This window comes from Arachis stenosperma, chromosome 6, assembly GCF_014773155.1.
Source record: "Arachis stenosperma cultivar V10309 chromosome 6, arast.V10309.gnm1.PFL2, whole genome shotgun sequence".
Lineage (NCBI taxonomy): Eukaryota > Viridiplantae > Streptophyta > Magnoliopsida > Fabales > Fabaceae > Arachis > Arachis stenosperma.
In genome coordinates, this window is record NC_080382.1 from 47,164,632 (window position 1) to 47,179,683 (window position 15,052).

Below are 15,052 nucleotides of genomic sequence, written 5' to 3' on the forward strand. Positions count from 1 at the left end.
GCATGAGTAGCATAGATCAAGCATTAATAGCTTAATTTGATTAACAAATGTAACAAACTAACAATCACGTTTGTATTGACAATTATATTTAAGCAATAAAAGATTGCAAGGGTTTTATGAAAAACAGGCAGTAGAGTAGAGGAATAGAATAATTAAGAATTCACAATGCCATAAGAGCTTTTTCACAAACACTTGGTATGTATGTAAAATATGTTAGGGAAAGTATGAAATCCAAACATGCATTCAACCCAAAAATTAATATTTTTTGTCAAATCACTCCCTAATATGTCCACAAGAAAATAATCACTCATTTAAATTTCTAACTCCAATTAAAAGAGTGCAAAAAGAAGAAATAAATAGTAAGAAAGAGAGAAAAAAGATAGGAAGAAAGAACCTTGCGAAGAATATGAAAAGAGAGAGGTGATGGAGGATGTGGGTGGGAAAGAAATAGGAGGAGAAGAAGAAGAAGAAGAAAGAAAGAAGAAGAAAGAAGGAAGAAGAAGAAGAAAGAAAGAAAGAAATTAGGATTGGGAGAGAGGGGATAAGTGAAATCTGGCGGCGTTCTTGTTTAACCACGCGGGGCATGCAACGCGTATGCGTGGATCGCATGAACTTCAAGTGACGTGAAATCATCTGGGACGCGAATGCGTGATCTCAGTTTGTGTAAATCGCGCGAATGGAGCCCCGTGCACGCACAACTTTCGAGTCGAAGGGTCTCCAGTTCTGCCAGTTGCAGCTTTCTTTCAGTGCTAGCCTTCTCAAATCCCATGTTGCATTCTCTTATAGCCCAGAAAGCCTTGTTTTCCACCTCCACTGGGAGGTGACAAGCCTTTCCGTAAACTAAGCGGAAGGGGCTCATTCCTAAGGGTGTCTTGTATGCCGTCCAATAAGCCCAAAGCGCATCATTAAGCCGTGTGCTCCAGTCCTTCTTATGAGGCTTGACTATCGTTTCAAAAATATGCTTTATCTCTCTGTTAGACACCTATGCTTGCCTATTGGACTGAGGATGGTAAGTTGTTGCTACCTTGTGGACAATGCCATGTTTCTTAATCTCCTGTTACAAAAGTGGGTGCCTTAATCACTCACGATTGCTTGTGGTGATCCAAAGCGACAGATGATATGATTTCTAACAAAAGAGACAACAACATTAGCATCATCAGTACGGGTAGAAATTACTTCCACCAATTTAGAAATATAATCTACAGCTAACAGTATATATAAGAAATCGTTAAGAGTTTGGGAACGGACCTATAAAGTCAGTGCCCCAAACATAAAAAATTTCACATAATAGCATAAGCTGCTGGGGCATCTCATCCCTCTTGGATATATTACCAAATCTTTGGCATGGAAAACAAGATTTATAGAAGGCAGTAGCATCTTTAAAAAGAGTGAGCAACCAAAATCCACAGCCTAAAATTTTTCTAGCTGTCCTTTGAGGGCCAAAATGTCCACCACTCTGAAAGGAGTGGCAGGCCTCTAAAATTGACTGGAATTCTGATTGAGGAACACACCTTCTAATTATCTGGTCAGCACCATACCTCCATAAATATGGGTCATCCCATATATAATATTTGGACTCGCTTTTCAGCTTGTCCCTTTGATGCTTAGTAAAATTAGGAGGGAATGTATGACTAACTAGATAATTAGCTACAGGAGCATACCAAGGAACTACTTCAGATATTGCGTGCAAGCTATCAAATGGAAAAGCATCATTGATAGGAGTGGCTTCATTCTTAATGTGCTCTAGGTGACTCAAGTGGTCCGCTACTAAATTCTGGGAACCACTCCTATCCTTAATTTATAAATCAAATTCTTGCAGCAACAATATCCAATGTATTAACCTTGGTTTGGACTCTTTTTTAGCTAATAAATATTTTAGAGTTGCATGGTCTGAGTACACTACCACCTTAGTACCAAGTAAGTAGGCTCGAAATTTATCCAGAGCAAAAACAATAGCCAGAAGCTCTTTTTTAGTGGTAGTGTAATTACACTGAGCAGCGTCTAAAGTCTTAGATGCATAGGCAATAATAAAATGGTCCTTACCTTTGCGCTGAGCCAGCGTTGCTCCTACTGCATAATCGGAGGCGTCACACATTATCTCAAAGGGTTGACTCCAGTCAGGCCCTCTCACAATAGGGGCTTGGTTCAAGGCGGTCTTCAGCTTATCAAACGCCTCCTTGCAGTCTGTACTCAGCTCGAACTCAACATCCTTATGCAATAGTCGGGATAAGGGCAATGCTACCTTACTGAAGTCCTTGATAAAGCGCTGGTAGAAACCTGCATGACCAAGAAACAAGAGGACTTCCCTCACAGAAGAGGGATAAGGTAACCCAAAAATGACATCTACCTTTGCTGGATCAACTGAAATACCAGTGTTAGAAACAACATGTCCTAGAACAATACCTTGTTGGACCATAAAATGACATTTTTCAAAATTCAATACAAGATTTGAACTAACACATCTGTCTAATACTCTAGCTAAACTATCCAAGCGAAGGCTAAAAGAATCACCATACATACTAAAGTCATCCATAAAAACCTCCATACAGTTCTCAAGAAGATCTGAGAAAATACCGATCATGCATCTTTGGAACATTGCCGATGCATTACATAAGCCAAAAGACATCCTCTTATACGCATACTTTCCAAAGGAACATGTAAATATAGTTTTCTCCTGATCTTCAGGAGCTATATGAATCTGAAAATAGCTAGTGTAACCATCTAGAAAATAGTAGTGTGATTTACCTGACAGGCGATCAAGCATCTGATCGATAAAGAGCAGGGGGTAGTGATCCTTGCAGGTAGCTTGGTTGAGATGCTTGTAATCAATGCATACCCTCCAGGCATTCTGCACTGTAGTTACAATGAGCTCTCCATGCTCATTTTTTACTGTTGTGACTCCAGATTTCTTTGGAACCACCTGTACTGGGTTGACCCATTCACTATCCGAGATTGGATAGATGATGTCAGCTTCAAGCAGCCTGGTTACCACCTTTAAGGTTGACGGACAGGCCTTGTTCCCTCTTCTAAAAATATTCGGTGCTCACAGACTTGAGAGTTGATGCCTACTATATCCGCCAAGCTCCACCCAATGGCCTTCTTGTGTCTTCTTAGCACACTAAGCAGTTGCTCCTCTTATAGGGAAGTGAGTTCCCTTGTAATGATAACTAGGAGCTTCTGATTATCCTCAAGGTAAGTATACTTGAGGTGGGGTAGAAGGGGTTTCAACTCCATTTTTTGCTCATGGCTAGGTTCTTGATCATCTGGAGCTAATTGTGGTGGTAAGGTATCTTTAGTAAGCTCAGTAGGTGTCCCCACACTTGCCTCTTGCTCCATAAGCGTCTCTTCTACCACTACTTGGTGAACTTCAACCACAGTCTCATCAATAATGTCGCACTGAAAGATGGAGTGATCTTTCGGTAGGTGCTTCATAGCTTCATCCAGGTTGAAGCTCACTGTTCTGCCATCTATCTCAAAAGAGTAAGTTCCTGAGAAGGCATCCAATTTGAACCTTGAAGTCTTCAGAAATGGCCTTCCAAGCAGGATGGATGATGGTCTTCCTGATTCATTAGGGGGCATCTCCAAAATGTAGAAGTCAATAGGAAATGTTAGCCCCTTAATGCTCACTAGTACGTCCTCAGCAATTCCAGCCACTGAGATGATGCTCTTATCTGCCAAAACAAAACGTGCTGCCAACCTTTTTAAGGGAGGGAGCCTCAGAGCATCATATACAGATAATGGCATAATACTCACACACGCGCCTAAATCACACATGTAGTCAAAAAATTGTACACCATTAATAACACAAGTAACTATGCATGGACCCGGATCCCCACATTTTTCTGGTATGGCATCTATTAAAGCAGAAATAGAACTACCTAGAGGAATAGTTTCTAATTCATTTATTTTATCTTTATGCATGCATAAATCTTTCATGAATTTAGCATATTTAAGTACCTGGTGGATAGCATCAAAAGGTGGAATGGTTACCTCAACCTTTTTGAAGATCTCCACCATCTTGGGGTCTAGTTCCATCTGCTTTTTGGGCTTCCTAGAAAGGTGTGGAAATGGTACAGGAATGGCACCTCCTAGAGTTTCGGCTTCCTTTGGGGTGCTATTCTCTGGTTGGGCTGCTTCTTCTTCAACCATGTCTTGTACTTCATCCTCCTCTTCGGCATCTTCTACCTCAACAACATCTTCAACTTGAATGTTCTCCTTTGAGCTTGGTTCTTCATGACTCCTCCCTTGCAATGTGGTTCCGGACCTCAAAGTGATGGCATTGATGCCACCTTTGGGGTTGGGTATAGGCTGAGAAGGAATGGCACCAGAGCTTGAGGTTGGTTGTTGGAGGTAATTAGTGAATCCATCCGGGATACGAGAGCTTGTAAAGTAGCATTTAGACCGTTCATGGAAGAGTTAAGTGTATTCTGAATGTCTCGGTGTCCTTGCGTCACTGTGCGAAGCATCTCATTAGAAGAAGAAGGGGGTAAGTGATTTGAGGGGCCTGTTGTTGGTTGTTCTGAGGCGCTTGGGACTGCCTTTGGTGAGGTGTGTAACATCCCGTATTTTTGAAAATATAATTATAAATAAATTGTGATTTTATTTTATTAAGTTTAAACTTTATAATTTTAGAAAATATTCTATTAGAAATAATTAAATAGATTTAGAGATAGTTTTATTTTGAATCAATTAATATTCTTACGTAATCTTATTATAATGGAATATTTTGTATAATTTTAGTAATTGAAAAATAAGAAAGAATTGTATAATTTAATTTAAGTAACTTTTATTCTTAAAAGGTTACGATTTATTTTATTAATTTGATATCTTATTTTATAAATTAATTAAGAATAATTAAATTAGTTTTATTAATATTTTAAGTTAAGTTAATTATAACTCTTGTGTAACTTTATAATTGATTATTTCATATACTCTGAAACTAAAATTCAGTAATAGAAGTATTATATAATTTAATTTAAGAAATTTGTATTGTGATTAAATTACAGTTTATTTTATTAAATTGAGCTCTTAGAGATTAACTTATTAGGAATGATTAAATGAATTTTTGTAAACACTTTAAGTTTAAGTCGGTTAATATTTTTGTACAACTTTTATTATAATTAGTTATAGTTATTTTATAAAAATTGAAATTAAAGTTTTGGTGATGGAAAAATAATAAAAAGTTATATGATTTAATTTAGATAATTGATATTAGATTTAAACCATATTTTATAAAATGTGATTAGTATGTTTACTTTATAATTTAATTTAAAAGTAATTATTTGAGCTCATTGATATATTGATAAATAAAATCTTGTGTTTTGAAAGTAATCTTTATAGTATTATATTTGATTTCTAAATCGTTATTTTATCTCAAATATTTTATAAAATTGTTATATCACTCGTATATATTTTACCCTAACTCTAGAAGTACCAAATAAAACCCTAATTTCACTAATTTCCTAAAGTTATACCCTAAAATCCCTAAACCTACGTTCAGAAAGGGAAAGAAAGGAAACAGGGGAGTTCGAGGGGGGAAAACAGAAAGGAAAAAGAAAGAAAGGGAATAGAGAAGGAGCAAAGGGGAAATGAGAAACTGAGGAAAGGGAGAAGAGGGATCAAGAAAGCTAGAGGAAAGGGCGACGGCGGAGGGTGTAATTACGGCCGCTGCTGTTGAAATCGGAAGGGAAGCACCACAGAGAACAGAGAGACGCGAACGATCGAGGGAGAAGACAGCGTCGCCACCGTGCCTCGTCATCATCGCTGAAGCTTCGATCGTTATTGTCTCTGCTAGGTTGCCACTAACGTCGAACAGAACAGGGGATAGAAGCGCGAATTGGAAGAGGAAAGGGAGCTCTGTTACGGGCTCGTCGCCAGAAAAAGAAGAGGCGATGTTGGTGGGGATCGCCGCTGGTGTCGTCGCCATGACTGGGGTTCGTGGTCGCTACTGCTGTTGGTGACAGACTAGGTCGCGTCCTAGCTGCCGGAGCTGCCATCACCATGGCTTTGTTACTTCGGGTCAACCATGTCTCTGCCTCTGATGTACCTTGTCGTGCCATATCCGTTGGAGCTGCCGTGGTTGGAGCTTGCTATCAGAGAAAGCAATTTGCTGCCACCATCTTTCAATCTGGCCAGCATCATCCTCTTTGTTCCAGTCCCAATGCCAATTTTCTATTTCTTAAACCTGTAACCCTTTCTTCCTTACTCTTCTATCATTTTGTTCATCCGTTATACTCTGTCCTAATTATAGTAGCATATGGCTTTGTTCTAGTTGTCAATTTATCTCCTGAGAAATCACAATTGGTGTTGAGGTCGTTGATGTTGCTGCTGTTATGCTATAGCTAGCTGCAAGAGTTTTACTACTGCGGGTTAGAAATTGATGGTTGCCACATCCCAAAATTCTGTGGATTTCGATAAAGCGAGGTAGGGGGTTTAAAACAATTTTAATTTAAGAATGCCTACAAGGTTTATTGAATAACTGCAAATAGATTTAATAGCTGTGAGTAATTGATTGATTATGTGAATATTGAATTGTGGCTGAAATTGTGATTGGAATGGTTGAGATTGTGATTTGGAATTGTAGATTGGTGATATTAATTGATTATGTAGATTGGGAATAGTTTGATGACTTATTGTTGAGAATTACTGAATTTTAATGGGTTATGTTGGATTTGTTGCTGTTGAGCTATTATTTGGTATATTGTAATGTTAATGAGCTTGGTTGGTGGTTGATTTGTAATTGGTCTTGAGGGGTATTGAAGGGTTGGATTTTGAATACTAAATGGTTTGCTGAAAATCAGGTTCTCTTGAAATTACATGGCAACTTTGAAAGTGAATCGGTGACTCTATAGTGACTGAAATGATAAGAATTTAAGTCTTAAGTAAATTATATTAAGTGTAATTGTGAAAACTCAATTTTGAAGGTTTCGTATCAACTAGAGAATTAGTTATGATTTTTCAAAGTTGAATTCTAAAATCTGATTTTCTACATAATTTCTAAACTGAGTCAGCAACTTTGAAAAGCTATAATTAATTCTGTGATTATCCGAATTGCATGGAACCAAGTCCAGATTAAGCTTGAGAATATAGGGAGCGGAGTGGTGAATTTGAGACTTTTTCATTAAATTTATGATTTATGGTGAATTTTTGAATTAGGGATGTCAAATCTGGTTTTTCTGCAGAATGATTAACACAACAGCAACTTGATTCCTCTATTGAAATTCTCCAGTTAGAATTTTGAAATGGAACCAATTTTAAATGAAACTCTGTTCCTAATATTTTAATTTCATAAAAACTTAGAATTGTTAGAGTTGTGGTTTTAAAGAAATGGTTTTTAAAGTAAGGTGTATTATGCAGTAAAAATCAGGTTTTGTTTTCTAAGTCAGTAACTTTGAGACTTTATAATTTTTAATTCTGGAATGATATTGAGATGCAACCAATTGGAGATGAAATTTGAGTATGTTTAGTACATATGATTCAAATTTCATGGTTTTTCATGTTTTAATAAGTGAGTTATGGGACTTGGAAGAGGTTGTGTTTAATTATTTGTAAAACAGAATTCTGTAAAAAATTACCTAACTTCCAAGCTACGTAACTCCTTCATTAAAAATGGTATGACCCTGGAACCAATTGAGAAAGAAATTTGGATAAGTTAAGTTTAACCACATTAATTTTGAAGGTGGTTGGATTCAATTTGGATTTTATATGAAATTTCGAATATTGTATGCTGCTGCTGTTTTCTGGATTTAAAACACTACAGAGGAGTCACGGTTTTGCTTATATTCACGAAGCAAGAGTCAATGAAAAATTATAATTTTTGATTTAATAGAAAGCTTAATTCTAGACGGTCGCATGGATATAAAGTTTGCGTAATTCCGAATTCATTTGATATTTTAAAAACAAAATGGAAATCAGGCTGCCAAGTTGTGTTGGTAATTATTTTGGATATGGAATTTAAGAAATAGATTTTCTATTATCAAATGTTTTTGAGAATATATTGCTGTGGAAAATGCTAAAAGTGTAGTATGATAAAAAGGAGAGGACCTGTTGAAGGGTCATTTGTTGCTTAAAGCAACCCAAGAGGTGCTTGTTTGTTTATTTGTTGCATTAAGGCAACTCCAGAGTTATTTGTTTGTTCATCTGCTGCATTGAGGCAGTCAGATAGATGGTGGTGCGACCACTGAGAATGCTTTCCTATGGTACAGATCCATATTTTATTTTTGTAAGGCATAGGGTTATTTCCTGCTACAGAAGTACCGTGATCACCTGTTCCATTTCTGTAGTGGCAGAGGGGTTTTTTCCTGTATACAGAAGGTGTGTTGGCATACATCCCTGCAGTGGCAGATGTGTTATTTCCTGCGTGCAGTGGACCCTGTGGTGGCAGAGGGGTTATTTCCTGTACACAGGGGTATAGCCAATAGGAAAGCCATATCCGGCTAGTAATGCTGGGTTACGTCGGGAGCGGGTAGAAACCGACAGATGAGCTCATTACCTGCACTAGGGCTAGACATTCATGATATGCATCTGTGTGACATTGTTTGGGTGTGTATATTGTAATTGGTTTGCTTAAGTGAATAATTTTGTTAACTGCTAATTGTTATACTTGATATAATTGCTCTTGATTGTGTTTGAACCTCATTACTTGTGTTTGTAACTGATTGGTTGGGTTGTGGTAAATTGGGTGTTGGTTGAATTGCTTGGGCCTGAGGCCGTGATTGGATTGTGTTTGAGGTTTAGTAAGTATGAAAGATTGAGCTGGTTCAGCATAGACTTAATGAACCTATGCTTGGAACAGAATAGTCATTCATACGGTCTAGAAAAATTTTTAAGATTTTCATAAAGGAAATATGGGTTTAGAATTTTGGATAATTAACTGAAGCTTTATAAGATTTTGGATTTTTGAATGTTATGCCGTTGGTTTTCAAAATAAAAGATTGATAAGGCGAGTAAAGAACACTGCAGATGAAAATAGTTTTTCTTTTAAATATTTCTGAATGGAATTAACTATTTGCGTTTTATTCTTTACTTTCACGGCATTCTCGACCTCTACTGAGAACATGTGGTTTGGTTCTCACCCCCAAATTTTCCACCCTTTCAGTGACACAGGTTTGAAGATGCAATTTAAAGCTGCGAGCGATTAGTTGGCTTCCTTTATGGTTTTAATTTCTTTCATAGAGTCCCCTCGCTGTTGTCCTTTGAGATTCTATTTCATATAGAGGGGTAGGTTTGGTATATTATATTTGAGTTTCATTTGGTTTCTTTTATATAAGAATTATGATCAATAATATTTATGTGATTATTATTATTTGTAAATGTTTGAATTATGACTGTAATGAAATAAAAACAAAATATTCTGAAATTTTCTTAAAACTAAAATGCGAACTCGATACAAAGGCTCGATAATTAAGTAGTTAATACTAGAGAAGGTTACGTAATGTTCTTTCAAGTAGAAATACCCTGACTTAAGCAAGGTATTTTGCTGGACGGGATGTTACAAGCTGCTCTGTATGGCTGGTTTTGGTTCTGCTGTCTGTTGTTGTTGTTGTTGTTGTTCCAGCTCTGATTTCCATTGTTGTTTTTGCCTCCTCTGTTGTAGTTGTCCCTCCATCCTTGGTTGGAATTATCCATCCATCCCTGGTTGGAATTATCCATCCATCCCTGGTTGGAATTATCTCTCCATCCCTGGTTGGAGTTGTATTGCCAACCTTGATTGTAGTTTCCACCTTGGTTGTAACTGCCGCCTTGTTGATAGTATCCTTCATTCAGGCGGTCATAGAAATTATGAGTAGCTGCCAAGGTGTTGTCTTCTTGTTGGAACTGCGGGCACTTATCAGTGTGATGAGTATAATCGGCACATATTCCGCATACTCTTTGAGGAACCAACAGTTAACTCTGTTGTTATGGGGGAGGCTGAGGTTGTTGTTGATGCAGATGTATCTGCTTCAGTAGGTTGGTCATCTCACACACAGTCTGTGTGAGAGCAGTATTCTTACTGCTAGAGGAAACCTCTACAACAGCCTTGGGATGGTTGTTCCTATGCTTGGCGTTCTGAGTAGACTCAGCTAGGTCGATGATCAGTTGCCATGCTTCATCCACAGTCTTGTACTTTTTCAGAGAACCATTACTCGTACCATCTAATGTAGTCTTGTCCTGAGGCTTCATGCCTTATGTGAAGTAGCTGATCAACACCAGTTTGTCAATCATGTGGTGGGGGTATGCGTCTAGGAGGTTCCTGAAGTGCTCCCAATACTCATACAGAGTCTCTGAGTCACCTTGAATAATGCAGAAAATTTTTTTTCTCAGTTTATCAGTAACTTCAGCTGGAAAGTATTTTTCCAAGAATTCTCTCCTGAGCATATCCCAGTTAGTAATAACTGTTTCAAGTTGAGTGTAGTACCACTCCCTCACCTTTCCCTCAAGAGAAAATGGGAAGGTAGATAGTAGAATAGTAGTTTTATCTGCACCATGACGCCTAATAGTAGAGCAGGCTGTCTGAAAATCTCTGAGGTGCTTGAGAGGCTCTTGAGCAGCCAAGCCGTGAAACTTAGGCAATAGATTGAGTAGTCCAGTTTTCAGTTCAATATCTGCACCCAGATTTGGATGACGCGCTTGGAAAGGTGGCAGTGTAAAGTCCGGAGCTCTTGCTTCCTGGACAGTAACCCTTTATGGTGCTGCCATGTTATTTGCGCGTAGATCAACAGAATCAGTAGAAAAGCAGCTTGTTTCTCCCATAAATGACGCTTCAGATTCATCTTCAGATAAGACTGGTGAATTGGTAGTAAGCACTTCACCATCCTCAGAGGCTAACCGCGCCGAGCTCGCCTTATACGTGAAAGAGTTCTTTCAATTTCCAGATCAAACGCGGTTAATAAAATATAAAGAAAAATATAAAAGTAGTGAACTCATCATTCAATGAAAGAAACATATAGCTCATGGTAATAAAAAAATATAAAGTAGAATATGCAAATATGTAAATAAAAATATTTACAATAATCGATAATTTAGCACACTATTGCAACTCCCCCGGCAACGGCGCCAAAAATTGATGTGCAGAAAATTATTGTGAGTATAGCTCTTAACGAATGAAGATTCCGCGTATCTGATGACTGGTCATCATATACCCATTTTTCAAGTTAATTTCACTTGTTTTATTAGTCTTTATGCACTTTCTTGCATCCTAAGTAAGTGGTTTGGAGTGAAAATGCATAACTTCTTTAAATCAAACAACCACCATGAAATTAATGTTAACTCATGAGGTTTAAGCTAAATTTAATTGATTTTTAATTGATTTATAAGCCTTGTGAATTTAGTGATACTTAGAGTGGTTGTTTTGGTTTATTGTAGGTGAAGAAAAGAAGAAAAGAGGAAGCGTGGCTTAAGGAAGCGTGACCCAAGGAGAAAAAGGCGTGGCGCATAATGGAGGAAGCAAGCATTGCCCTCCACAAGGGCACACTGCCCTCTAGGAGGGCAACATAAGGGAACAAGGCTTGAAAGGCAACTCTGCCCTGCCCACGACAAGGGCAGAGCACAAATCTGTGCCTTGGAATCAAGAAGATCAAAAACATTGCCCTGCCCTCCTCAAGGGCAGTATCGGGCTCACCAAGGGAAGAAATTCAAAGAAAGAGTTCACCTATGCTTGCTACAAGAATCGAACACTGCACCATGAGGAAGCAAGGAATTAAGCCTCACTTATGTACCAAGAGAACCAAGGAAAATAGGTAGCGTGTGTGTCACCCGAGTTTCGAACACGGGGCTTCAATTTGGAAACATTGCCCTGCCCTCCGCGAGGGCAGGGCAGCATTTTGTTGTGGCACGGCCAGCGCACCAAACTGGCGCACCAAGGCATCACTCGGCAGCACCAGCAGCACGCACAGGCACCATTCTGGCGCGCCAAGAAGTTCTGCCCTGCCCTCCGCAAGGGCAGGGCAGCATCCTGCAGCACCAACTCGTCCAAACGCGCACGCAAAGCACCAACACACACCATTTTCTGCCCTGCCCTCCACAAGGGCAGGGCAGCCTCCTGGAAGCAATTTTTCATGGGCCAAAAATTGAATTAAAAATCCAATTTAATTCATTTCTTCACCAAATCAAAAGCCCATCCAAATCCCAAGATCCAAGAATAGAAAGTGTATAAATAGGAGCTAGTTTGATGTAATTAGGAACCTTTTACTTGATTTTTGAATTTTGCACTTTCTTTGGAGCTTTGAATTTTGCAACTTTTTCTTTGAGAGACTTGACCAAGATTTTTGAGAATTTGGGAGGAGAATTGATCTCTCTTCTTCCTGGTTCTTGCTTGGGCATTTTTACTTTTCTTGTTTGAGTCTTGGGTGTTAAGAATTGAGGAAATTCTGTCTCAATCTCCACTCAAGAGCTCTTTAATTTCTCTTCTGCATAATTGAATTCATTTACATTCCTTTTACTGTTTCTTCTTCAATTTCTTGTTAATTGCTTTGTGAACTTAGATCTGGGAAGGCAATTGAGATCTAGGCTTTGCTACCTAGTCTCTGGAGTCCTGAGATCACACTTTCCTTTTGGTTCTTCTGTGAACCTTTGCTGCACTAAATTTCCTTACTGTTTGAGTTCTAATTGCTTCTAATTCAATTTCTGCTCTATTAATTGTTGCAATTCAATTTCTCTTTGCTTAGATTTTGAAATCCCAGTCCTCAAATCCCTTTTTCATTCAAGCAATTTATATTCCTTGCACTTTAAGTTACTGCAATTTACATTTCTTGCACTTTAAGTTTCAGTCATTTAATTTCTTGTTCTTTAAGATTCAGTCCTTTTACTTTCAGTTTCTTTTAATTTCTGCAATTCTACCCTTCCCCCTTTACATTTTCTGTTATTTACTTACTGTTGGATACCAAACACTCAATCAATACTTGATTCGCTTGACTAAATCAACCACTAAACTAAAATTGCTCAATCCTTCAATCCCTGTGGGATCGACCTCACTCATGTGAGTTATTATTACTTGATGCGACCCGGTACACTTGCCGGTGAGTTTTGTGTCGGATCGTTTTCCGCACATCAGTATCAATTTAGAAAGGGGTTTGTCACAATTTAAGAATAAAATATTGGGAGTATGAATCCCAGGTCGTCTCCCAATGAGTTGTTAAGAGAGTGCTAATTATTGATCAGGAAGTTTTTGAGAAATTTGAAGTTGGAGAATAGAATTAAAACGAAGAAATTGCACGAGAGATTTAATTAATTATGATAAAAAGCCTTGACTGGGAGAAGATTAATCGGAATTTCTATCCTTGTTGAATTTTCCCAGGATTAATTAATAATAGGCTGTTGTTTTTACTTAGTTAACCTTTACCGAATAAAGGAAAGTCATGTAATTGAGCCAACTTCTATTCACAAGTCCTAATCCTCTCCCTTGGGAAGGATTAGCGTTAGTAACTAGAGAGCTAGTCAACAACTTCCAATTACCAATTAATTCTTGAGTATTCCAACTCAAGGGTCTCTTATTAATCAACTCCCAAGTCAAGTTGGGAGTCTACTCCACTGAAATGAATACATCATTTACAGGCATATGAAAGGAAAAAAGAGAAGACATGATAAGCTAAATAAAATTATAATTAAAATTAATTAAAGGTAAAAAATAGTACTTTGCATTAATAAATCCCAAAATCATAAACATACGTATCTGAACAGGGTTAATGGGCAATGAAAGAGTAAGGAATAAGGAAACAAACTAGAATAATGGAAACTTCAACGGAGGTAGTAACTCTTCTCAATATCCAAAGCAAAAGCATCAAAAGCATCAAACTAAAAATCTATGAATGTGAAGAAACCTAGAGAAAGTAGTAATTTCTCTCTCTAAGATTCGAATCTAAAACTAAACCTATGCGAATGAGAATGTGTGTTGAGTCTCTGCTTGTCTCCTGCCTCTAGTCTGTGTTTCTGGACCAAAAACTGGGTCCAAACTCGGCCCGAAATTGCACCCAGCATTTTCTACGATTTCTACAGGTAGCGCATGTCACGCGTACGCGTCAGTCACGTGTACGCATTGATGACAAGTCATCATATGCCTGTTTTTCAAGCTAATTTCACTTGTTTCATTTGGTTTTATGCACTTTCTTGAGTTACAAGTAAGCCATTTGGGTAGAAATTCTTGTGTACTTAAAATCAATCAACCACCCTCTAATTGACACAAAATCATGAGGTTTAAGCTAAAATTAATTGATTTTTAAATGACTTTTAAGCTTTGCGAATTTTGTGATACTTTGATTGGTTGTTTTGATTACTTGTAGGTAAAGAAAAGAAAGAAACAAGGAAAGCGTGGCCTAAGGAAGGAAAAAGCGTGGCCCATGACCATTGAACCTTGGCATCATGAACTGTCATGCATTAATGCTTATGCATGCATGCATTTAATTATTAAGTGACCGGATGAATGGAATGAATGCATGCATGAAACACTTAATTAATAATGCCAATTGAAATGAAATAAATGAATGCTATGTTAAGTAATTGGCATTACTGATTAAATGTAATAATATAATGAAAGCATGCATGGAACAATTAATTACTAATGCTAATGAATAAAGGCATTAAATGAATGAATGATTTAAAGTTAAAGCATTAGCATTATTAATTAAAGCATTAGCATTATTAATTAAAGCCATGCATTTCTAATGCAATTGGCAATTCATGCTTTACATTAATGCATTAATAAAAGCATGCATTTCATTACTAATGCCATTAAAGCCAACCTGGAGCTCAATGTTTGCGCCAACGTTTGCCTCAATTGTGAGGTCAAACGTTGGCTGAATTTTTGCTTGGAAGAACGCTCCTGATTGCTGCATTGGATGAGCCACGCCTGCGTTAATGTTTGCCTAAAACGTGAGGTCAAATGTTGGCTGAAGATTGCCTTGGGGAGGATAACGTTTGAGCTCACGTTTGGCCTCAAATGTGAACTCAAATGTGAATGACAGCAACCACCTGTTCTGCATAACGCCATCATACAAAGACGTTTGAGTCAACGTTTGCCTCAAACGTTGACTCAAACGTGAATACTCCCAAAGTTCAAAGTGCAAACAGATTTTTTCTC

General features: G+C 37.8%; 1 protein-coding gene across 1 annotated transcript; it reads right to left on the reverse strand.

Annotated features, from left to right (window-relative positions):
* Nucleotides 1-1,074: 1,074 nt before the first annotated feature.
* LOC130934009 (uncharacterized) lies at nucleotides 1,075-3,744 on the reverse strand. Its single transcript, XM_057863599.1, has 5 exons — nucleotides 3,203-3,744; nucleotides 2,746-3,026; nucleotides 1,907-2,361; nucleotides 1,652-1,792; nucleotides 1,075-1,248 (listed from the first exon to the last, which is right to left on the reverse strand). The coding sequence occupies exons 1-5, from the start codon at nucleotides 3,742-3,744 to the stop codon at nucleotides 1,075-1,077; spliced, it is 1,593 nt and encodes a 530-aa protein (XP_057719582.1).
* Between the last annotated feature and the right edge of the window lie 11,308 nt (nucleotides 3,745-15,052).